Source organism: Castor canadensis, chromosome 2 (genome assembly GCF_047511655.1).
Source record: "Castor canadensis chromosome 2, mCasCan1.hap1v2, whole genome shotgun sequence".
Lineage (NCBI taxonomy): Eukaryota > Metazoa > Chordata > Mammalia > Rodentia > Castoridae > Castor > Castor canadensis.
In genome coordinates this window covers 15,000,331-15,026,114 of record NC_133387.1, presented here as the reverse complement: position 1 = coordinate 15,026,114, position 25,784 = coordinate 15,000,331, and the positions used below count along the sequence as shown (strand labels likewise).

General features: G+C 34.7%; 1 protein-coding gene across 11 annotated transcripts in view; it reads right to left on the bottom strand.

Moving 5' to 3' along the window:
• Positions 1–25,784, bottom strand: part of Braf (B-Raf proto-oncogene, serine/threonine kinase) — a 176,158-nt gene that overhangs the window by 58,358 nt on the left and 92,016 nt on the right. For 4 of the 11 annotated variants that reach the window (XM_074061867.1, XM_074061900.1, XM_074061923.1 and 1 more), the window contains 7 exons: positions 16,610–16,722; positions 15,741–15,843; positions 13,683–13,831; positions 12,584–12,703; positions 7,115–7,274; positions 2,041–2,076; positions 1,683–1,719 (listed from right to left, as the gene is read on the bottom strand). In XM_074061867.1, the coding sequence (XP_073917968.1) occupies positions 1,683–1,719; positions 2,041–2,076; positions 7,115–7,274; positions 12,584–12,703; positions 13,683–13,831; positions 15,741–15,843; positions 16,610–16,722 (718 nt within the window). Of the gene's footprint in view, positions 1–49; positions 170–1,682; positions 1,720–2,040; positions 2,077–7,114; positions 7,275–12,583; positions 12,704–13,682; positions 13,832–15,740; positions 15,844–16,609; positions 16,723–25,784 lie in introns of all 11 variants that reach the window. The other 7 variants (XM_074061882.1, XM_074061910.1, XM_074061889.1 and 4 more) reach the window with 5 other exon arrangements.

Here is a 25,784-nt window from a genome sequence, read left to right as displayed (position 1 = left end):
TTATATTTAGTTTGCTTTGGGTGAAAACAAGAAAGAAGAGCCCAACTACCTCTGAACACTGGGCCAGGCTCAAAATCAAACACTATTTCACTGGGGACAGAATGTAGGAGGGGGCTGGGAGTCCGGGATTGGTATTTCCGAAGACAGCGCATCAGCTGGTTCAAGGGGGCTGTTAGAAGAGAAAGAGAGGGGCAGGCAAACACAGGAAGACAGACACACAGAAGAAATGAAAGAAGTCATGGGGAATAAATAAGATGAACTGAAGCCTGCTGCACAAAATAATTCTGGACGTTCAAAAGAAAAAAACCTTTTTATTTTCATAAAATCCCAATGATTTTTTAAAAAGTGACTCATAAAAAAAGGATAAGAAATGCCACTTGGTTTGAGGTACTAAGCAGGCTGTGTTTATGCCTAAATGAACTGTGATGCTAACATGATGGCAACATTAAATGCTGGATGTACTGGGCAGAATTATCAGCAGCCATAGCTACTAGGACATATGAAAGTCAAACTGGCAGCAACATTAACTGGCGGGTTCATGGAATAACAAACAGAACAAAAATCCTTATATAACTATATGCTGTAGTAATACTAAGTCCAGATAATAAATTCAGATTTATTATTTTGGTAGCTTCACGGGTCTACAGCAACATAACAAAAGATGGTTTATACAATGTTTACTCAATACCATTGAGTCTGGGCTTAGATACTTTGAAGATACAGAAGGTCACAGAGAAGAAATTAACTCTAAGCAAGATAAGCACTTAATACTGGTCTTCGTTATTAGACTGAAGACAGCTCAGAAAGTAAACACAGACGACCTCCTGCAAGAAAACTTCAAAAATAGTCTTAAATACCATCTTTGGAAAACATTATATAGAGTAAATTATTTTTGGGCAGTCCTGGGGTTGGAAATACTTTGTGCTTATTAGGTAGGTACTCTATCAGCCCTGGATAAATTCTTATAAAAAAGTACTTTCATAAGCAATGCTGTCTTTTTTTTGGGCACTACTGGGGTTTAAACTAAGGTACTTCAGCCACACTCCTAGCCCTTCAATGTTGTCTTTGCTAGAATGAATGATACTAGGTGAAAATTCTGTAAGAAAACTCTGTTCAGTTTTTTATTTGGGTATCTTATTTACTAGCTTAATAAGAGGGCCACTAAGGTTTTCCCGTTAGGGGTCCATTCTATAAAATGTACATTTCAAATACTTCTAGAAGGTTGAAGAAAAGGAGCTGATAAAGTTTGACAAACCATGAAGCTATGGCAGGCAATTCAAGGAAGTCTCCCTAAGAATGATTTAGCACAGTCAAGTTTTACCTGATTCTAAGCTCTACCTTTAAGTATCAGTGGAGAGTCCCAAAGAAAATTTAGCAACTCTAGCTGTATTGATATGGCAGAAATTAACAAAGTGGGTAAAATAATTAAGGACCTTTCTCTGGTAGATGGTACATTTAAGATTCTCTTTTATGTCTTCTCATTTTCTCTACTCATGTTATGAATGAGTTAAAATTTTATTGCCAATAAATTACATTGTAGAAAAATTTAAAAATCGGGTTTTCTCTACACATTTTTCTCTGTGTCTGTGTTTCATGAAAAGCAAGTATAAAGGAGACAAGCAGCAAAGCAATTGCATTTTTCCCTGAGGTTTTTGTTTTTTTCAACTGAAGTCACTACTTACCTCCATCACCACGAAACCCTTGGTCTCTAATCAAATCCTACAAATAAATAGTAAAGTACATTTATTCAACGCACATAATAAGAGAGTAATAAGAACACTGAATTTTCCACTATACATTAACAGAAAGGTTAATTCAAAATAAAACCTGTCTCAATTACTTCACAAAACAAAGACTATAAAATTAGCTAGTGTACATGATAAAATCTAAATTTTGAAGTATTTGCCAACCTAACCCTATACTGAAAGGATTAATAGTCCTGATCAATTGTTGAAATCCATTTCAGGCCATTCAATGGCTTCATCAATCCTTAAAGAAAATTCTACTGGCACATATTAAGAGCCATAAAAATGTTCATACCCTTTGATCCTGTAATTCCACTTCTGGGAATTTTTCCTAAGGAAATAATTCAGAAGAAAAAATGATATGCACAAAGATGTTTAGTGCAGCATTATCCATCAAACCAAAAAAACTAGAAATAATTATTCCCCTTTATAGGCATTTTCACAAATTATGGCAGAGTCAAGTCATGGTATATCAGTTTAATGAAGTATTATGCAGTTAACAAAACAATTATGAAACCTGAATCATGAAATATGTTTACAATATAAAAAATACAAAATTAAAAGTACATTGAATATCATCAGAAAAATGGATACACGAGAACACAAGAAAGGAAAAAAATCAAAATAACTCAAATGAAGAATTTGTTAAAATTGGTCTTTGTTATTTAAAATATAGGTTTTTATAGTACTGTTTGTAGTGGGAGAAACTCTACTAGTAATGCCACTTGGACCTTAACAGGCACAGTTTGGATTAATTTATTTACTCAGCATAACAACTGTGAGGGATTGATTGAATGGCCCCAAATGTCTCTAATAGTCTTCTTGCAAATGGATAGTTATTTGCTCATTGTCTTAAAATAATAGTAAATTCTTCACAGGTGTGTTTCTATCCTGTTCAATGTATTACATAAAGCCTTTGACATTTTCTATAGAATAATCAACAATTATATAACATCATACTAAGTGCTAGATGTTAGAGGCTGTGTGGCTACCAATACATATAAAATCTTGGTGGTCTGACTACTATTATGTGGTTTTGAGAAGACACACATGAAAATTAAATGATATATAATAGAAGAGGTATCAATTTGTTGCTAAGTTATTGCAACAAGTTATCACAAATACCTAAGTGGTATTGGTGACAAGATTTTTATTAGTAACTATAGGGTTTGGCAACCCTGATGCTGGGCTTCCAGCCTCCAGAACTATGAGAATTTGTCACAGCAACACAAAAGTAACTAGTAACGATACGATTTGGCTTTCAGTGAAGCAGTCGAAGAAATGTCTTCGAGTTGGGCTTCGAGCAATAGATAAAAGCGTGTAGAAAAGCAAAGGAAGGGCCTTGCAGACAGAGGGGCTCACACGAGAAAGGCCACGACCTTGTACTTTTTCTGTACCAGCTCTGAAACGCCTTGTAACTATACAATGACCAAATTTGGCTTTCTCCAGTCTTACAATCTATCGCTAACAACATCACGTGTTTTCAATCTCAATGTGTTCTTAAAGCTCTTTGCCAATCCTTCTACTTATTTTAGGTTAAATAAGATCTTCTAGCATTCCAAAACTGGCTATTTCAAATCTTTTCCCACTCTCTTATAGTTAGTTTCTCTTCTTACATCCCTCCCCTTTTGCATGATAAAGAAAACAGAAACAATCAAAAAACTTTCCATTCTGCCCCGTATCTACAAATATTTGCATAGTAATATTAGCTATAATTTCTAAAATCTCATGTATCAGACATAAAAAGCATTTTAAAACACTACAGGAGGTATAGAATATTAACCTCAGTCTGTAAAGAGCTAAATCCATGTTTAGCTCATAGCCTCTGTGGGACATCATTTTCAAGTTCAAGGAACCTTACTACATTCGTTATTGTATATTTTTAACCTTTAACCTTTCTTCATCGGTGGTTTTTTCTTCACCCGTCACAAAGTCTGCTGACAAGTGCTTATCAGCCCTGAATCAAGTTACAGTTCTTTTGTCAATGCTTTATAGCCAAGCCTCTTGAAATTGAAAATCATGCCTATATTTTCTCACCTGTCTTCCTCTCCTTTACAAAGTCAAAATGACTTTTTTTTTGTTAGTGGTACTGGGGCTTGAACCTCTTTTTGTTTTTGTTACTGGTACTGCAGCTTGAAGCAAGTCTTCACCCAAGTTAGGCAAGTGCTCTACCCCAGCTCTCTGATAATACTTTAATTGTCAAAGATAATAGTTACTTTAGTCCTTTTCTCATTTGAGTCTTAATGGTAAGGAGCATCAACTACTTGAGCATTTTTAAAACCCCTTTTCTCCCTTTGGTCTCTGCTCTTCATTATCTGAGGCTAGGCTTAGGAAGAAAAGTCCATAAAGGTGACAAAAGAGAGCTGGGAGTGTGTGACTAAAGTGTAGAGTACCTAGGGCATGAGGTATGGTTCAAGCCCCAGTACCACTGGGGTGAGGAAGAGGTGACAAAGAATAACAGTCTCTGCTTCAGTGTTTTAAAAATTATTTTATCTACCTATCTGTCTATTGGTGGTACTGGGATTTGAACTCAGGGTTTCACACTTGCTAGGCAGGCGCTCTACCACTTGAGCTACTTCGCTAGCCCTGTGCCTTTAATGTTAATATTCACCAAGTTTTTACCTGTTTTCAATTTACATATGTATGTATGTGTGTGTATATATATACATGTATATGTGTATATATATATATATATATATATACACATAGTACTGGGGACTGAACATAGAGCCTTGTGCTTGCTAGGTAAGCCTTCTACCACTTGAGCTATGCCATCAGCCCTTATTTATTTATTTATTTTTGTTTTTGAGATAGGGTATCACTGATTTTGCCTAGGCTGGGTTCAAATTCACAAGCCTCTTGCCTCTCTCTCCTTCTGAGTAGCTGGGATTGTAAAGTGTACACTAACATGCCCAACTCAATTTACACATACTCTTTTAAGTGATACCATTTATGTCTATGACTTTATGACTGACATAAATATATTAATTTACTTTGAAATCTGTATCTCTATTTGAAGTCATTATATTCAACTACTATTGGACTTTTAAACCTGAAAATCTCACAGATATCCTATAGTCAATAATGTCTAAAAGTTAAAAGTTACCAGTTTTGTTTCAACAAACCGTGCTCTGGTCTATAAGCCAGGGATCTATGAGCCAGAAACCTGGGTATTATTCTGCCTCTCCTCTTTTTCCTTTCTCTTCTACTGCTATTCAGCATAGAGGGTAAGCCTAAGAAAGGAAGGCCACATTCAAGTGACTGAAACCCATGTCAGTCATTTATCAGCTATGAAATTGTGGGTTCATTTCTTCACATCTGCAAATCTAATTGGCTAACAGTAAAATAAAGATAATATAACACTTAATCCATGTATTTTTATGAGGTTCAAACAAGATAATTTATTTAAAGCACACAGTTAAATACTCATGAATAGCAGCAGCTTTCAAGATTCCTAAGAGTCTTACTAATTCACTAATTTATAGTCTCCCTTCTTTTAATTCATTCATTTTCTCTCTTGCTATCAATGCTACTACTTGAGTAAACATTTATCATCTTTTTTCCGGACTACTACAAAAGCAATATTGTTGACAGCCCTGCCCTTAGATGTGTTACCCATTTGATCTATACTCCATACTACCACCAAAGATTTTTCTAAAACATAGAGCTAATCTCTCATACTAAAAAAGTATTTCAGACTGGGCAGGGTAGTGCACATTTATAATCCCAGCACTTGGGAAGCTGAGGCAGGAGGATTGAGAGCTGTAGTCAGCCTGAGCTACAGAGTAAGAATCTGTCTATTTTAACCAAGGGGCAAAAAACTATTTCATTCTCCCTACCACTACTTTAGATATCTTAGAGTAATACAGGAAGTCTTTCAGTATAAACTCTACCTAGTTTTAACTTCCATCATTTGCCACACTTCTCTTGAATCCTAAACCCCTGCCATATCAACTATTAATTATATCCATGTAAAGGCACTTCCATACCTTTGTACATGCTATTTCCTCAACAAACGCTTTTCCTTCCTATCAAGTGTGTTTAATAAACTCTACTCATACATATTTACAATCCGGTTTCACTGTTTTCCCTTCTCTGCTAAATATTCCTGCATTCATCTAGGTTTCCCCTCTGTATAATATTTGTGTGATTATTTATTCATATTTCTGATTCATTCACTAGACTGTGACTACCCAAAGGTTGGACTATGCTAATTCATCTTTCATTTCTAGTTGCCTAGCCCAGAGTTGATCGTAAATCTTTTTAGTGGAATAATAAGTGATTAAGCACAAATGAAAATGGTAAGTCACTGAAAGTTTTGGAAGGAAATAGATGATGATAAAGCTGTTATAAAAATTATTCTCCTGATAGCACCAAGAATGGAAATGGATAGAGAAATCAATGGTGGAAAATCTATTTAGGGGAGAAATACAGTAAGTAGTTCAGTGGAAGAAATACGGATCAGAAGGACGGTGGCAATAAATAAGAACTAGTTTGAGATCAAGTGACACTTCAAATATTCAAGCCCCAAAGACCAGGAGAACAGGGGTCACAATCAGAGAAAAAGAGAAATAGCTTAAAAGGACATTAAAGTTTGAAAGTAAAGATGAAGGTTACAATTTTGGACATACCTAGAATAGACCTAACCTAGAATATGGTGATTTATTTCACAATCTCCTTATTCCCATATTTCCCTTTCCTACTTCTTTCTTCCTCTGTATTCAGTTCTACCTAGATAGAGGAGGATCTTATTAGTCAAGGAAAACTGGCACTAGGAAAAAAATCACTTAAATGAGCCCCCCAAAATAGAGAAAAAGTTTCATAGCAAAAAGTGAGAAGAAAATTTGCTTTTGTTCATCTTGAAAAATAAAATTAAAATTTATCATAAAGTTTATCTTTTACACATGATAAAATTTAAATCACAACTCCAACCATATGCTTATTTTTTAAATAAACATAGAAAGAATCAAGAATCAAGTGCTTGTTGGTTATAATGCCAAGCTTATGACAGTACAAATTGAAATGCTTAATTTTATATAAATCTTTTAAGTATAATCTTAATCAACTGTATAGAAATTTTAGAGGACTTCAATTCCCACAGGGATCTCTATCAATCCTTTGATATTTACACCAACTTCATTTGAAGGTAAGACTTGCAGAGTTGGTGTCATAAGGGGAAAAACTGAGAATAAATCTAACTTGGCACAAGGGACGTATTTAATCTGTGGTTCATATAAAGCCTAACACGTAAAAACAGTTGATAAATGAAAGATGGCACTTGAAAGATGACACTGATTTCTGATTTATAATTGTAGCAGAAAAATAAAGAACTACGGTATTTTAATTCTAGCAATGCTGGATATACTTACATCAATATTGACAGGTTCTATTGTGTTTATATGCACATTTGGAGCTGACGAGGACCGGTCCCGTTGCCCAAACTGATTGCGATGATCTTCATCTGCTGGTCGGAAGGGCTGTGGAATTGGAATGGATTTTGAAGGAGATGGACTGGTGAGAATTTGGGGCCTGGAAAAATCAAGTCATTGGAAGATAAGAGCATTGGAAGGTTATAGCACTTATATAGAGATAATATCAAAACATGGAAGATACAAAGATTATCTTCTTTAATATAAAAATCTTTAAGTTAGAGCACTGAAATTATTCTAGCATGTTTTATAAAAAGCATTCTTAAACTAAGATACCTACAACTAACTAGTACTGACAAAGCTGCTTTGGTCAAGCAGACCTTCCAGGAGCTAATCAATGATTAAAAACATTGATTGTTACTCAGAAAACTATAGGGGAACCTACAAATGGTTAATCAGATGAAGAAGCTTTAAAGTTATACAAAAATAATTACAGAGACTGACTTAATAAAATCCACTTTTTAAAACTTTGTCATTTCTAGATATCTGAAATTAAGAAAATTAAAATTTTATGGGAAGTATTAGGAAGTAACAGATATTTTTAGGAATATACCTGTGCATTTCAGGACCCGAAAGATGTATCTGCTGCTTTACACTAGAGTTGAATAAAAATTCTGAACAACATCAAAAGATCATTTCCAAATTCAGAAGATGATCTTCATAGTACAAGTATCTTTCACATTTTGAAATTTTTATCATGCCCAATTACTGACACCAGAGAAATAAAAGAATCATATATTAAACATTAAAGCAAGTATTTTTAAAAACTATTTTTTGATTATACCACCATAATAGGGAACAGGGTAATTTATTTTAGTATTGTAGATAAATAATGAAGACTATGATCTAAAAGAATTTAACACTCATAGAGAACACTGAAGTTCTGAGACTAGACTGCAAGCACCTCTAAGGAGTCTATACCCCTCAAACAAAACAACCTTGGGATTAAGGAAGTGAGTATCACTTGGTGGAAGAGATATGGCTCTAACTAAACTTAACAGGACCAGTGAATGATTCAGCACTAACAAGCTATTTTTATGTAATTGGTTATTTCATACCATCTTATGCAAACCCTCCAACTAACCAGCATTATTTAGTGGTTATCATGCTAGAAAGACAATGTTGAAGAAATAAAAAGACACTCAATGAGGGGAGAAGGTTTGGAGAAGAATGGTAAGAAAATAATAGGAAGAGGAATGGATAAAGTTTTGAAGAGGAAAGGAAGCTCAACAGTGACAAAAAGACTCTTTAAAGCATGTCAAAAGAATCTGAAGCTCATTATTAAAGATAAGAAAAGAAATTTTGACTTGTATGTTCACATTAACTACAGGAATCCATTTAGAAGTAATATGCAAATAATTATTATGTACTAAAAATTGGTATCACCTCAATTAGAATTATAGGTAAGACTGATTAAACTGGATGGAAAAATTACGTTTCACCTGTGTCTTTTTTATGTTTTCTGATTATTAAGAAATGTTTAGTTTGTGACAGAGCTATCTTTATTCTTGCTTTAGGGAGTCAAATATATGCCCTTTGCTAAGGAATTATGGGAGATATTTTAAAAAGGTTTTGGAAAGTATACTGACAAACTACTTAGAGGCTAACTTAGTTACAGGACAACAGCATAGTTTAAATCAGAACTAAAAACTGGAAAAGAGTCTGAATTAACTAGAACTGTACAGAATAGTCTAACTAATGTAATAATTGACCTGGTAAAAGTAAAGAGGCAGTAAGTCATTCCTGAAACTTACTGAATTAGATCTATGATGGAAATAATGTACTGGATAACAAATCAGAATTATGTATGCAAATACATTGATCCAGAATTAAGAAAAACAAAAATCTGCATTTCATCTGGTAAGTTTCATTCTCCTATCTAAAGAAGGAGAATGGATAGATCAGAAAGTGAGGGTATCTGCCTATTATATTAGTACTAATACTTTCTGAAAGGGAAAATTGTGTCTTGGTCCACAAAGTCAACTTGGCTAGCCATAAAGGCAAGTATATATTACAATTGTGTACAATACTTCAAGTTGTTATACTCTGATATATTAAATATCTGAACTATACCCTAATTTCATGCTTAACAAAACAATTTTCTGGATTGGAAGTATGAACGCAGTGATTCCATGTTTGTAATGCCAGTCACTCAGCAGGCAGAGATCAGGAGGATTGTGGTTCGAGGCCAGCTCTGACAAAACATCAGAGACCCCCATCTCAATGAGTAAAGCTGGGTGTGATGATGTGAGTCTGTCATCCCAGCTACCCAGAAGGCATTAGGTAGGAGGATCATGGTCTAAGTCTGGTCCCAGAAGAAAAATGCAAGACCCTATCTGAAAAATACCACAAGCAAAAGGGTTGGGGGTGTGGCTCAAGGGGTAGAGCACCTGATTCCCAAGCATGAGGCCATGAGTTCAAACCCCAATACTGCCCCCCCGCCAAAGTTTGGTTTATGTAACTGCTATATTTCCCATTGGAATGATATACTTGGTATTCTCATTTAGTCTGTTCTGACTTTAATTTAATCCAGTATATTCCTAACTCTCATCATCTCTGGGAACTGATAACTTAATTTCCACACTGGGAAATCTTTACCTGGACCAAGGTAATTTATACTCTATGAAGTAGATTGGCACTCATCCAACTGGCTTTCTCTCAATGATTATCTTTTTATTGAGCTTGCTCCAAACATCTTTAAAGCAGTACTAAACTGAAAATAAAAAGAATTTTAACTCAAACACTTTTCAATAAATTACCATTAGTTTAGACCTCATTTTAAAGCTAGAATATTTTAAGATTTATTCAGTGATATGCAATTATTTTTTCTCACAGTGTTGGGGATTGAACCTGGGCCTTTAGTTGGCTAGTTGAGAATTCTACCAGTGAGATACATCCCTAGCTTATGATATGCAAATTTCCAATGCTAACTTTTCCTAAATTTATACATTCTAGAGCATTTTTAAAAAGCAGAAAAGGAGTTATCTTTTACTTTGTACTCAAAATTGGGCAATGTATCACTTCTCCAAAATTTCTAAGTTGTACCCATTATTATATTTGTTTTATGACTATTATAGTTGTCAACAGAACTAGTAACAAAATGCAAAGGAGTTTTTTGGTTTTGTTTTTGCAGTACTGGCATTTGAATTCAGGGCTTAAGCATGACAAGCGGGGACTCTACCACTTAAGTCATGACCCCAGCCTGCAAAGGAGTTTTGATGCTGAACATGACTAACTTTTATTTTTACAGAGATAACCATACACAGTTTGACATAAAAGTATTAAAGATTTATACAGAAGTTTGAACATCTTTCTTATCATTTTCTCAAGACCAGAATCTACTTCAGTTCAGTTATGAATAAATACTTATGGTATAGGCAAAAGGTTTCTTAATTTTAAGACAGCATTCCTTCACTGGAGGGCAAATGTGCTCAATTATTACTGTTATAATCTTTCAGAAAGGCAAAGCTAATTTCATTATGGTATTCTGTAACTCTGCTCACAGAACTGGGACTTGCCAATAGAAAGGCATCATGGTCTACATTTTCAGTCAGGAGAAAATGTCATGGGACCAATTGAAAATGAAACAAAGCTGGGGGTCTGGCTCAAATGGAAAAACTAAAGAAGCTGGACATGGTGGTGCATGTCTGTAATCCTCATGACTTGGAAGGTAGAGGTAGGAGGATTGTGGTCCAAGGCCCACCTGGACAAATATAAGACCCTATCTGAAAACAAAACTAAAAACAAAGGACTGGGGGCCTGGCTCAAGTAGTAAAGTGTTTGCCTAGCAGGGTGAAGCCCTGAGTTCAATCCTCAGTATTACAAATAAATAAATAAGCCAGTAATATTTTGATTTAATTGTCTAAAAAAAACCACACAGCTATATACAACTAATGATAGAGCCAAGAGGAATAAAATGGCTCCACCAGAGGAGGTAAGTGTTACAACCTGAGAAATGAACCTAGTGGTTTTATTTTCTCCTGTTCCAAAGAGATGAATACACTTGCTCATGCTTTAATATAAAATTCTTTTGCTAAGTTTCCTAACCTTCAAGACCTCCAGAAATGCTGGCTTCATAAAAATTACAGGTCTATTTGAAGTGTCAACTTATTTTAACTCTCCAGGATGAAGTAGAACGAACTAGCACCATATTGTGAAGAGTGGGAGGAAGTAGGGTAAAAACTGACAATATTTCTGAACTAAGTATCTTTGAAATATTGTAGAACACAATGCTATATGGGAACTTAAAAAAAAAAACAAAACCTATATGTTTCCAAGACACAGCATAACTATTCCTGCCTTAAATCCAATAGGGAAAGAGTAAGATCTGCATAAAAAATGTTCCAGGGCAAACTAATATCTTAATTATAATTATCATGACTGTCTCTTTTTTGCTACTGTGAACCTTAAATGTATGATGGTTTTGCATTGTTTTTAAAATCATTTCTTTGCTTTATCTTCTAACTTGGCAATACTATTAATTTTTTCTCTTGCATTTTATGGATATCCCTCATTTCTCTGTGCTGCTACCACTCCAGTTCCAATCTTCGTCTTCACCCTACCCTTTCCTTTATCAATCTAACTGTATTTCACTGCTAAGCGATTCTTTCTTTAAAACCATTTTCATCAGGTTAGTAATCTGTTTGAAAACTTGTAATTTTCCCTCCTTCTGGTGTCAGGTAAATACCAGCCTACCTTCCAAGGCTCTCCATAACCTGGTCTCATACAAGTATTTCTCAAGTTACTTCAGCTTCCTTCACTAGCTCCTAAACCTGCTGTCCTCAGTCCTTTTATTTATGCTACTTCTCTGTCCCCTATCATCATGCTTTTATTCCCTAGGATCATTCAGATACTAGTAATCCATTAACCTCTGGTTCAAATTGCATGTTCTTAAGTTTTCCTGAGCATTCTGCCTCAAGTTTCTCTTCTGTAAACGTTCACATTCTTATAAGATAGTTTAATATACCCCATCATAACTTGAACATTATTATTATATACTATTTTAAATTATTTGCCACTGGCTCATATGTTAATACTGCTCCTCTCTCTTGTTAAGTGTCTTATCCTGTAGACTAGCCTGGCCTTGAATTCATCATCCTTCAAAGTCTCTCAAATGCTGGGATTATATCGGTGTTTGCTACCACATCCAGCTAATGCTGCTTTTATAAATGGAAATCATTTATAATATTATCTGTTGCCTGCCTTTTTATCAGGACTGGTCCTCAGTCTAAGACAGCTTGAAATTTTCTGTACTAACTGCATGTAAATATCTGAATGATGTGATACAATATTTGAAAAAAAGTCCTTAAGTTAACAATTTACAGGTTGGAAGGGTTTACAATTAACTAAGAGATTCAAAGGAAGGCAGTTCAAACAGCATGTCACTGAACAGCAGGAGTCAAATCATACCCAATAGAGTCTGAGGGGGGTGCAGAAGGGGATGATCCAGATGTAAGGGCAGTCTCTGCTAAGGAGGCCTCCTCCTGTGGTATTGGATGATGTTCAAAGAACTTGGAGACAAACAGCAAACTGTGAGGCAAAAACAAAACAAAACAAAACAAACCTAACTTGTGCAAAACCCAGAAATCTCAGTACATCAAAATACACAGTTAACGGAAAAATCTGGGATCAAAGTCCAGTTTTGGTAACAATTGTTAAAATATAATCAGTTGTACTTTTGTCTTTAGGCTTATTAAAAATTATGTTGCACTTTCAGAGGCAAGCTCAGAATCTAAAACTAATTGTTCTCTTCAGCAAACTTCTACATATTACAGGGGGAAAATCATGCTCTGATTTTGGTTAAAGAAGAAAAAATATCTAGTGCTAAATTAGTTATATTATTATAATTTGCTTTAAAGTACAGAGTTAAATTCTATTTGCTCAAGTGATCAGGAAAAATAAGACCTTAGCACCAATAACAATAATGACAGAAAGACAGACTACAATAGTTAGTCTATTAGAAAAACTGAAATAAAGCAAAAAGAAATTTTAGAAAGAAACTGAGTACTAAGATTTTATATCTTATGCAAATAAACTGGAAGAAGAGGGATGAAGGTGAAGGAAGAGGAAAACAGAGAGAGAGAGAGAGAGAGAGAGAGAAAGAAAGACAGACAGACATAGCATAGAAGGAAGGAGAATCAAAACATAATTTACAAAATAGCTGTCAGAAAGATTTCCTCATCTGTGGTCCAAAAATACAATGGTCTACTTAATTGAAATGGTATTCTATGTCTCCTCCCAAAATTATCAAAAGTGATTTCTATGAACAAGAGGTATTTACTAATTAAAAGACAACACAAAATGTAAATTAAATGTACAGCTGATCTAGAATTACAATTTGGGACAGAAGTGCTAGCTGTACAACATGTTAGTCTCTATACTTTAAAAAAAATTCTCTGTAACAACTGTGGTAGGCAGAATACTCCTCATTGACTTTCAAGACAAGCTAGTTTTACATTATGAAAATGTAAAGTAGTAGATAAAAGAGAGGTTCTCTTTGATTACTTACTCAAGTTGGTCATAATTAACACACATCAGTGGAACCTCTGTACTACAACGTTGGTGAAATTTATAACCACATGTCTGACAGCGGAAACCCTGGAAAAGCAGCTTTCGACAAAAGTCACAAAATGCTAAGGTGAAAAAAGTTTTCCGTACCTGCAAAGTAAAAAATCATAGAGGACTTCAAAATCTTGCAAGAATCTTTTTAGAAACCAAAATATTTATTTTCTTATTTAAAATAAAGTTTTAATATATTTATATTATAAAAACTCACATGCAAAAACAGAAAAATGAAAACCAGGGATTCAAATAGTAAACAGTCTACAGATATTTATCTCCCACCACAATATCCAACTTAAAAACTCTGAAGTCAAGATTAAAAGATACAAATAAAAGGAAAAACAGAAACAAATGCAAGAATGGTAACTAATTTCAAGCTTGACAATATAAAAGTCAAAGTAGAAAAGATATTCAATAGAAGAACAGCAGCAGCAACAACAACAAAGTTTGGAGACCAGGAGAGGAACAGAGGGGATATAATGCTACAAATGAGCTAATTCCTAAGGAAACCAGTGTATGATGTCTAAAGTTGATACAGCAGGAAATTGTGGATAAAAGACATTTAGTAATATTAAAACATTTACCCAAAAAACTTAGAAACTATTAAAAATTAACAGTGATTTCTTCAGGAAAGGGGTAAAGGAAGGAACAGGGAAAGAAGGGGAAGAGGGAGGAGAGAGAATATAAACACAATTTATTAAAACAGGTGACAGAATCAGAACCCCTCACCTGTGGTGTAAAATACAATGGCTAACTTAGTTGAAATTATACCATTTCTTGTAAAAACTATCCCCAAATGATTTCTATAGGCAGGGCTCTTTATTAATTAAAAGAAAATATGAAATATAAATTCAATGTACAGCTGATCTAGACTTACAATTAAGACAAGTGCTGGCTATACTCCACGTGACTCTTACCCACACTATAAAAAAAATTCCCTGCAACACAGTGGACAGAAAATTCACAGCCTTGAAGGCATATTCATTTTACACTGTGAAAGTTTAAATGTAAAATAGTATATAAAAGAGATTTTAAAGGATTACTTCCTCAGGTTGGTCAAAATTAATGCACATAGTGGGAACAATGTCAGTGGGATTTACAATCGCAGTAGAAGCAATCAAGAGGTAGGACAGCAGATCTCTCTGTACTATTTTTTAAATTATATATGTGAACTATTTGGGTAAAAATATGAAAATAATTACTTATAAAAGATAAAGCTGGTTTATAAATATGCTAGGTTCTGCCAAATGCAAAAAACAAAGACTCAAGTAGAGCTCAATACCCAGCTACTCCACTTTCCACTTCCATCACCTTATTCTTCAGAAACATTTACAGAAGTGTGTCAAGATACATGCAGAAAGAGTCTATTTAGCTGTATGTAATACATTTAAAAAACAAATACAGTAACTTAAATGTCTATTAATAGAGGAATGATTAAAGGCACCAAGTTCCCTATTCCTATGGACTATTGTGCAATCATTGCAAGAATAAAGCTAAGTGTATTGATTCAGAATGAAGTCCACCATGTCCTGTTGAATTAAAAAAAAAAAAAGATAGGAATATCACAAAGCACAACTCCTTTTTGATTTAAGAAAGGGAAAAAATGGAAACTAATGAAGTGGAGAAAAACGAGAAAGGAGAAAACTTTGGGTTTACAAGTATAAATGTTAAGTTGTGTATACAGAAAAATGTTTGAAAGATTACACAATCATCTACTAATCTAAAGAAATAAAAACACGCTACTAACTATGAAAACACTGATCTCTAGGAGGGTATTTTTACTTTCTTACTTGACAGATTTTTGTACCATGCCAGATTTTTTCTCTTAGTAAGCATGTATTATTTTTTTAAGCTCAAAAAAAGGTTTTAAAGAACAGACCTGTTTTCCAATTTATATAAAATGGCAATCACAAAGTTATTCGTCCATATTTCATATTCCCTAAATAAAAGTACATTCATAAGAACTTGAACATTTTTGACGTTTCAAAAATATAAAGGTACATACAAAGTTATGTGTTGTAAGTGGAACATTCTCCAACACTTCTACATGCAACTCCTCCCCGGTAAGCCAGGAAATATCAGTGTCCCAGCCAATTGGTTTCTTCTCTCTGAAAAATGTAGGCATAAGCCTTTCTTGGTTATCATCACAAAAAATACTTACATGCCTCATGCTGAAGATGTGAAAATTGGTTATTGAGGGGCTAGTAATGGGGAGGTTTGGCTCCCTTGTCTTCCATCGTTAGAAATTTAAATGGCAATAAATTAATTTTTAAGTTTACCCCAAATAAATGTATCACTCTTGGACAAACAGCAGGGTAAAGAGATGTACTCTTTTCTTCAAGTCAGCTCCAGAAAAGACCTACAACAGCAGAAAATGGATTTTTCCTGGGGTCCAAAAAAAGAAAAAAAAAATCACAGGTACGGACTTATCTATCCATTCAGAGAAAAAGAGTACTGAAGGGAAAACATGCCGCAACACAGGATTCAAAATGTGGGGTCAAAATCTGGAAGTCTTGGAACAACTTTAAGACATTTTCTAAAAGAAAAATAGTTCAATATAAAATGTTCATTTTGATAAATCTGTGAAACAATGAGTTTGTACCAGAAATAGGGGAGTAGGTTAAGTGTGCATTATTCAAATATTTAAATGGTTTAAAAATTATAAAAACCTAGACTTCAGTAAAGAATAACAAACACTACAGCCATACAAAAGTATCAATATGCTACAAGATTTCTTCAGACTAACTCAGCATTGTATACATATTTTTTCTGAAGTTCTTTTTCAATTCCTTAGGTTTAGGTAAGGGTCCTACAGAAACCCCAAAGTTCAATGTCTGATATTTTTTATTTTAAACAAAATTTTACAACACATACAAACCATACCCATCCTGAATTCTGTAAACAGCGCAGCACTCTGGGATAAGACCTCTCATCATCAGTGCTTTCTTTAAACTGTCTCGGACTGTAACTCCACACCTTGCAGGTACCTATGACATCATAAATATATGTAAGAGGTAAAGACGAAACAGATTTTTTTCTTCCAAATTATTTTTTAAAAAAACTTAGTAATATACCTTTATAATATCTTTACCATGTCATATGGATTACTAGGTCAAATACAGCATCATTTCTATAGCTCACTTAATATTAAAGGTAAATTGTAACCCAAGTATCTATTATTTTACCAACTTAAAACAAAATTTATTTATCTTCTGTTAAAATTATGAAGTACCTTACATGTATTAAAAATACAAAATGTGATAGTACCATAATATACCCACCAAAATATTGTACCTACCACTGAGAAATAATATGTTAATATTTAAAGTAAAACCAATTTTGATCCAAAATTGTTCAAAGCTGAAAATCATGCAATCCTTCAATGAATCACAAAGATGTTCCTTAAGAGACACCTTACTGATATCTCTTGGTATATTTTTTGTTCAGTTACCTAGTGTCACTATTTCCTCTGGCAACCTTCTCTAGAAATCCACATGGTACTACAGAGACTATCAATCAGTGATCACTACTTATCTAGCAACAGGTTAGGTAAGTTGGCCAGTCAGTTTCCCATATCCCCAGCAACAGCAACTGGCCCAGGGCTAGATATATGATCCAAACAGTACTAGATTCTTCCCTAAACTGATCCATGGACACTGGTAGTGAGAAGTTTCTGTTTCTACTGTAGTTATAGTACGCCAAGTGAATATAAATCTGGAGCCCCAGAACACTGAGAAAATCTGGTTACAGAATAAAGCTAACACAGGAGGAAGTACAGATGACTCTGGAAGTGGGGAAAGACATGACAAAGGAAAGAGACAGCTATCCCTGTTAGCCTTTTCCATGCCTCATCTCCCCATGCAAATCTGGTGTGGAGTAAAGAGAAGCTATGGGAATACAGCCAGTACAGTTTTTATTTGGGGAGGTGACAGACAGAAAGAGAGGATGTTTTAGTTAATTACAGTAAAAATGCAATACAGTTATTATTAAAAACAGTAATACAATAATTATCCCATTCATTTCAATCACTTTAAAGTACTTGGTAACTCTAAATTTAGAAATTTAATGCCTGAGGTGAATTTAAACATTTTATCGAAAGGGAAACAATCTAAAGGCCTAATTAGAACCTGTGATTAGAAATAACAGGAAGTATATTTTAGTTCAACATCATATGTACCAAGGGAAATACTTGTCATGATGGAGGGGGCTCATCACAAGAAGTATCCAAGAGTTGATGGGATTGGTACATGTGATCTTCATTATGCATGGAGACCATATTAGTGAACGTGTCTATTCACTAAAAGTTATCTGTAGTTCCAAAATCAATACTTTTGTAGCTTTGTGGACATGAAGAGATCAGCGAAAACTCTGTCATTTGATGTACCTTTCTAGCTGAGGTTGAAAGAGGTGACAGTCTGCCTCGTTTCAACTTTCATATGAGTATCCTTTGCACAGTTTGTTTACTACCATGTTTTTCATATTTTTGTTTAAAATTGTTTCCTAGCATAGTGCTGAAGTGCTGTTTAGCATTAAGTGCAAGAAGGCTGGCAGAGAAAGTATACATGTTAGGGAAACTTCCTTCAGGCATGAGACAGTGAGGTCAACCATGAGTTCAATGTTAATGAATCAACATATATTAAGTAAGGTGTCTTTAAGCACAAACACACATAAAACACAGTTATGGCTGATGGAAATGTGACTAAGCATTCACAAGAACCTAAATGCATTTTGAGTTCAAGGGATTTGGGGGCTGATCAAGGAGAAAGATATGACCACAGGGTGGCAGTAGTATATAAGAGCTTTATTTGGATGATGCTTTGTTAAGTTTGCTTGCAGTAGAATTTCCTTCCAACAGAGCTACCCAAAGGCTAAGGTTGAGCAACAAGGGGAAAGGGCCCCCAGAAAGGGGGGTTATATGCCTAGGTAAAGTTGCTCGACAGCCTGGCAGGGAATCTACACATGAAAGAGCTCATAGCACATGATAAAAGCGAGAGCACACAAGGGAGGGGTGAGGATAGGTAAGACACCTAAAAAATTAGCTAGCATTTGTTGCCCTTAACGCAGAGAAACTAAAGCAGATACCTTAAAAGCAACTGAGGCCAATAGGAAAAGGGGACCAGGAACTAGAGAAAAGGTTAGAGCAAAAAGAATTAACCTAGAAGGTAACACACGTGCACAGGAAATTAATGTGAGTCAACTCCCTGTATAGCTATCCTTATCTCAACCAGGAACACTTGTTCCTTCCTATTATTGCTTATACTCTCTCTACAACAAAATTAGAGATAAGGGCAAAATAGTTTATGCCGGGTATTGAGGGGGTGGGGGGGAGAGGGAGGGGGCAGAGTGGGTGGTAAGGGAGGGGGTGGGGGCAGGGGGGAGAAATGACCCAAGCCTTGTATGCACATATGAATAATAAAACAATTAAAAAATAAAAAATAAAAAAAAAAGAAAGAGCTCATAGACACTGCTAGCAGATGGTGGGTGGAAAGCAGTTTTCTAGAGCTTGCAAAATAAGCAGGCTCTTAATGGCCAAAAATCTGCTTCTGGGGATTATATTCAAAACAATAACATGTAAAAAGTTAGTTTGGTGCAAAGCACACTTTAAGCAACAGGTTCCAATCTGTTTTAAAGAAATAAACAACCTATATGGGTCAATATGTAGAAGCTATCTCTAGCTCATTTATGTAATTATAACTGGGTATTTCAGTATTCATTAACTCAAGTGTTTGTAACAAAGTTATACAACACAATTACTGCAAATAGTAAAATCTGGCTGTACCTTCCACAAATAATGAACTCAAGGGAAAAGCTCACTCTTTCCCTCTGCCATTCATTTTCTGTCTACACTAGTGTAAAAACTTCAGATTAGTGACCATATCTTAGTTTTAAATACCACCTACACTGTTCTATCCCGTATTACCATAGAAATCTTTCTAAGACGGTATCAACCCTCATGTGTGTTCTGAGAATCAGATAAAAACTTGTCATGCTTTCTATGAAACATAAAATTTAGAGAATTTATGCCCCTGAAGACCATGTATACAAACTGCTGAACAGTCCACTGAACTCAGCATTGTATCCATTTTAAAACAATCTTACATTTCATTAGTCTGCATAAAATGTTCCCATATATAGGACACATTTCAAATTCCATAAAGTGGAATAAAAGGTCAAGAGCGGCTTTGAGCTATCTCCTCTCCACACTCCATCATGCACTCCATAATGCATCCACATATGCCTAGGTTTCCTCATGTTCTCTGCACACGCTGATTCTACATTGCATGTACATTTCATCAGCAGGCTTAAATTTAGCTTTGTGTTCTATTACCAAGGCAGAGTCATCAATCATCCCTTTATCCTACTTCTTTTTTATTTTATCATTTTTACATTTATTCACATATGGATACATTGTTTGGGTCACCTCCCCACCCCCATCCTACTTCGGCAGGCTGAATTTTTGTACTATTTGCTGCTTCATGATAGTTTCTGTGCAACAGATGGCAAAAACAATAGAACAGAATAGGATGACCAAAACATACCCTCAGACATATAGGAAACTTGAGCAAAAAGGAATGGGAGAAACAGAAAGTTTCTAATGGGTATGGGATTTCTTCCTGGGGATGACGAAATGTTCTTTTATGTGGTTACGGAGTTTGAACTCAGGGCCTTGTGTTTGCTAGGCAGGTGCTCTACCACTTGAGTTACATTTCCACACCTCCCTTTTATGTTTTACTTTTCCAATAGGGTCTCGCCTTTTTGCCTGGGGCTGGCCTTAGACTGTAATCCTACCACCTATGCCGCCCACATAGCTGGGATTACAGATACATACTACTATATCCAGCTTGTTGAGAGAGAGGGGGTATTGCTTTTTTTGCCCAGGCTGGTCTTGAACAGCAGTCCTGATATCCATCTCCTGAGTAGCTGGGATTATAGCTGTGAACCACCATGCCTAGCACTTGAAAATGTTCTAAAATTGATAACCCTGTGAATATGTAAAAATCATTGAGTAATTAAAATGGGTGAAATGTGTATTATTCTAAGTTCCTCTCAGTAAATCTGTAAAAAAATTAAAAAGGAAATTCTGTATTTTACATTATGAGCTTAAGAAGGCAGACTGAGAACAAACCACTTTCAAAGTAACTAATATTTTTTGATTCATTTATTATTATTATACACATACAGAAAAATATAATTGAGTATATCAAGACTAATCTTTAAATCTTATTAGCAATATCTTTTAAATTTTTTTAACATTTAATGTTGGCAAGTCTTGTGGGAACAGGAAGTCTTAACACACTATTGATAACCAAACACTTTTTTGATCTTAAGGAATTACAAAGTTGAAAGTGTACATATTCTATGACCCAATGGTTATTTCTAGATAGTTAACCTACAAAAATATTCTCACAGTTTCAGGATACATGTATTTAAAGTACACTGAAACATTACCTAATTATCCATCAAGAAAGAAATAACTAAAAACATATAATCACTATTATTATAATCACACTAAACATCAATAAAAATATAATCATCTTAAACAACCATAAAGAACAAATGGTTCTGCATTACGTGAAGGAAGAGTATTGAGTACCAAGTAAAAGGTCAGTCTCTTTCTCTTGTTTCAGACACTGCTCACATCCCTCAGGTAACAATTAACAGGCCTTTGTACACAATTCAAAGGTATTCCAAAGGACACACACATTTATTCTCTTTAACCACTGTATCTATTCCAAACTGGAAAGTCTCATTTAAGTAGCTCTGTAGCAAGCCAAGGGACATATACATTGATACTTTTTCATTAATAAACATAATGAATATTAATTTTCAAGATGAATAAAAATTCATAAAAGCTGTGAACTACTTCTTAAGATTAGTTTTGACAATTGCTACATATTTTGAAAATTAAGAATATCTTTAAGGCTGGGAGCATGGCTCAAGTGATAAGAGTGCCTGCCCAGAAGCACAAGGACCTGAGTTCAACACCCCCGCAAAAAAAAAATCTTTAAAAACACTACTGTAAAATAATCACTGCAGTATTCAGTAAGGAAGTACTTCACTTGAAGTTTTACATAATAAAATGTGAGTAAAATGAAAGGAACTGAACTTCACTAAATACCTCCACATTAAAATAAGTAATTTGCCAGGTGTGGTAGTTCATCCTGTAATCCCAGCTATTCAGAGGGGGAAATCAGAGGGACTGTGATTGAGGCCAGCCTAGACAAAGTTAGTGAGACTCCCAAAACAATCAACAAGTTTGGTGTGATGGGGCATGCCCGTAATCCCCAGCTACATAGGAGGCATAGGTAGGACTATCAGAGTCCAGTCCAGTACCAGGCAAAAAACATGAGACCTTATCTGAAAAATATGAGAGAGAGAGAGAGACAGACAGACAGACAGACACACACACACACAAAGAGGGAGAGAGAATGAATTAATTAATATAGGTCCATTTGCTGGGTGTGGTGGTGCATTCCTATAATCTCAGCACTTGGGAGGCTGAGGCAGAAGGATCATAAGTTTGAGGTCAACCTGCCTTACCTAGTGATATCCTGTCTCATACAAAACAAAACAAAAACATAACAAGAACAAAAAAGGTCAATCTCTAGAAAAGGCCTCTAGATGTATGTAGCCCTTTGCTCTTTTATATAAACTTACAATCAGCTTGTTAATGATGTGGAGAGATTGAGATTGAGACAAAACCCTTTTAGAATGCTGATGACTTTACAGACTAATTTAGGAGAGAAATGTAAGCATGGAAATAATCAGGAGTAACATACTTTTTGTTTGCTTATTCTTCTTAGATGCATTTCAATAAAGGTGTACAATTTGCTTCATGAGATCTTGCACATCTTTTTGTTATTTTATGTTAAATTGTCTATGATACTCGTTTTAAACAAAAATATACCAAGGCCTTGGGCATGCTCTTCCACTGAGCATACTCAAGTCCTCTGAGTTTTCTTTCTTAACAATTTGTTGGCAGATTTTCTAAATTATTTACAAATAATAGCAGCTTTATGTCTTTATACTCCTGTTTTCTGCATCTTTGACTTGTTCTGCATTAATAAGCATATCCAAAGTTCCACACTGAATAAAAGTGACAGTAATAGGCATCTTTGTCCTGGCTGTTCCTGATTTTGAGACTGCACCATTAAGTACACGGTTTTTTAGACATATTTGATATGACATCCTTTATCGATTTAAGAAGTTCTTTTATTCCAAGTTTATAGTTTTTTCCTAATCATAAAACAGTTAATAACATCAAATGTCTTTTACTTATTGTATTTACAGATGCATATACATTTTCTCCTTTAATCTGCTTATGTAAACCTCACTCATTTTAAAAAATCCTCATTCTTGAGATATTTCTAGATTATATATACTGCTGGATTCAGTTTGTCAGTATTTTATTAAAGATTTTTTGCAAATTATGTTCACACAGGAAACTAATCTTTATGTTTCCTTTATCCAGACAATAATCTTGTCTGGTTTTAGAACCAAGATATACAGACTTCATAAACTGAGTTAGGAAATCTTCTCTTTAGGTTTTTTATAAAATAGTAAAATTTGTCTATGACTAAGATTCCACATTCCTTAATGTTTTGCAGGATTTGCCTGTAAATAGGTAGATTTTGTTGTTGTTTTAGAGGTTATTCCCTGAATAGGATCAGAACATGCCACTCCAAAATATGTCACTTTGGCATAAGAATTGTTTTTGAGCTAAAGAACTGTTTTTGAGAAACGACTGATTCAGAAAGAAGCCTTCCCAGCCTTCTTTTATCTGATTTAAAGGGCAACTTCTGGGAGGAATGCCACTAATTCCTGTTCCTGGAAGAACCCAAAGTTTTATGGCCACAAGGAACACGAAAACAAACTTCACCTTTATCTCCTATTAGTTTCCTCATATTTATCTTTTCACAATTTATTCCCCCTAAACACCCTCACTTGTTGCCTTTTCACAGCTGTACAATTTATTATTCTTTCTTGAAATGGTATACAATCTCTCAAGCCTATCCACTTCTTGGGTTTTCATTTCTTTTACATAAAGACATTGTGTACACATAAAAATGTTTACATCAAACAAAACTTGTATGCTTTTTCTACTGTTAATGTGTTTGTCAGTTTACTTTCCAGGGCTCAGGTGCAGAAACTAAGAGAGTAGAATAAAAGATTTTTCATTCCCTACACGGCCTGTTTGGATTTTCTTTTTTATTAATTTTTGAAAAACATTAATGGCCAATAACTCATGTTATGTTTCTTAATTGTTCGCTTAAACTTGCTCATTGTGCTCCATTTAAAAGATCCATACTAAACAGAAGTTATGACATCTTTAGGATCATTAACGTTACTTAAATCTTCACTTTATTTCTTGTTCCTTCTTGACTGAATTCTTCAAGCATTTATCATTTATTTTGCTATCTTCACTGCAATCTTATTTTCTGTTTATGTTTACTTTTGTTCTTTCTTTTTGCTACCTTTTGGTTGGTGCTGTTATATTTTTTCTAACTTAAGACATTTCATTGATTTTAAGTTTTTACATTGTAACATGTAAGTCTTTTTTTTTTAATTTGGCAGTACTGGGGTTTTAAATTCAGGGACTCAAGCTTGCTAAGTAGGTGCTGAACCGCTTGTGCCACTTATCCAGACCATTTTGCTCTGGTTATTTTGGAGAAGAGGTCTTGTGAACTATTTGCTTGGGGTTGGTGTCGACAAGATCCTCCTGATCTCAGCCTCCCACGTAGCTAGGATGCAGGCATGAGCCACCTGTGCCTGGCTAAGAGGCCGCATTTTTAAGGATTTTACATAAATGGATTTATAAAGTATGTATCCATTTCTGCCTGACTTCTTTCACTCAGCATAATTATCTACAGATTCACCTATGTTGGGAATATTAGAAGTTCATTTCTTTCTATTGAGTAGTATTCAATTTTATGGATATACCACAATTTGTTTAACCATTCACCTATCAATAGTCATTTGGAGTTTGGGGCTATTACAAATAAAGCAACTAAGAACATTTATGTACAAATCCTTGAATTTAATTTTGTGTAAACTCTCACAAGTACGATGGTTGGATCATATGTTATAGGTATGAACTTCTCATATAATTACCAGTTTTTTAAAAAAATTGTTGTGAAAGACACATAATGTAAAGTCTATTTTAACTATTTAAGTGTATAGTTCAGTAGCATTAAGTACATGCATGTTGTGCAAACAATCTCCAGAAGTCTCGTCATTGCAAAACTGAACTTCTATACATATTTCCTTCTTCGATCCCTAGAAACCACCATTCTATTTTGAATACTCCAGATACCTCGTATTAGTTGATTCATACAGTATTTTTTTCTCACGTTTGATTGGTTCATTTCACTCAGCATAATGTCCTCAAGGTTTACCCATGTTGTACCATATGTCAGAATGAACTTCCTTTTTAAGGCCTAACAATATTTCATTGTACATAACTACCATATTTTATTTATTTACTCATCCATTAATGGACACTTGGGTTGCATCTATCTTGTGGCTGCTGTGAATAATGCTGCTATAGCATGGGTATAAAAGTATCTCTTAAATACTTTGCTTTCAATTTTTTTGGGTATATATCCTGAGGTAGAACTGTTGAAATATATAATCTTTCCAATACTGGGAATTGAACCCCAGGCCTAGCACAGGATAGGCAAATGTTCTACCATTGAGCCCTTTTTATTTTGAGATAAAGTCTCACTAAGTTGACCAACCAGGCCTCAAACTTATGATCCTCCTGCCTCAGCTTTCCAAGCGGCTGGGATAATGGGCATGTGCCACTACCCTTGACCTTAATAATTTTTTTTTTTGAGGAACTTCCATGTTGTTTTCCATAGCAATCATACTATTTTATATACCCACCAGTGTACAATGGGTCTAACTTCTCCACATCCTTGCAAACATGTTATTTTGTTTTGTTTAAGAGTAGCCATTGGGTGTGAAGTAGTATCTCACTGTGGATACGTGCAGTGCCGAGCACCTTTTTGTGAGCTTGTTAGCCATTTATAGCTTCTTCGAAGAGATG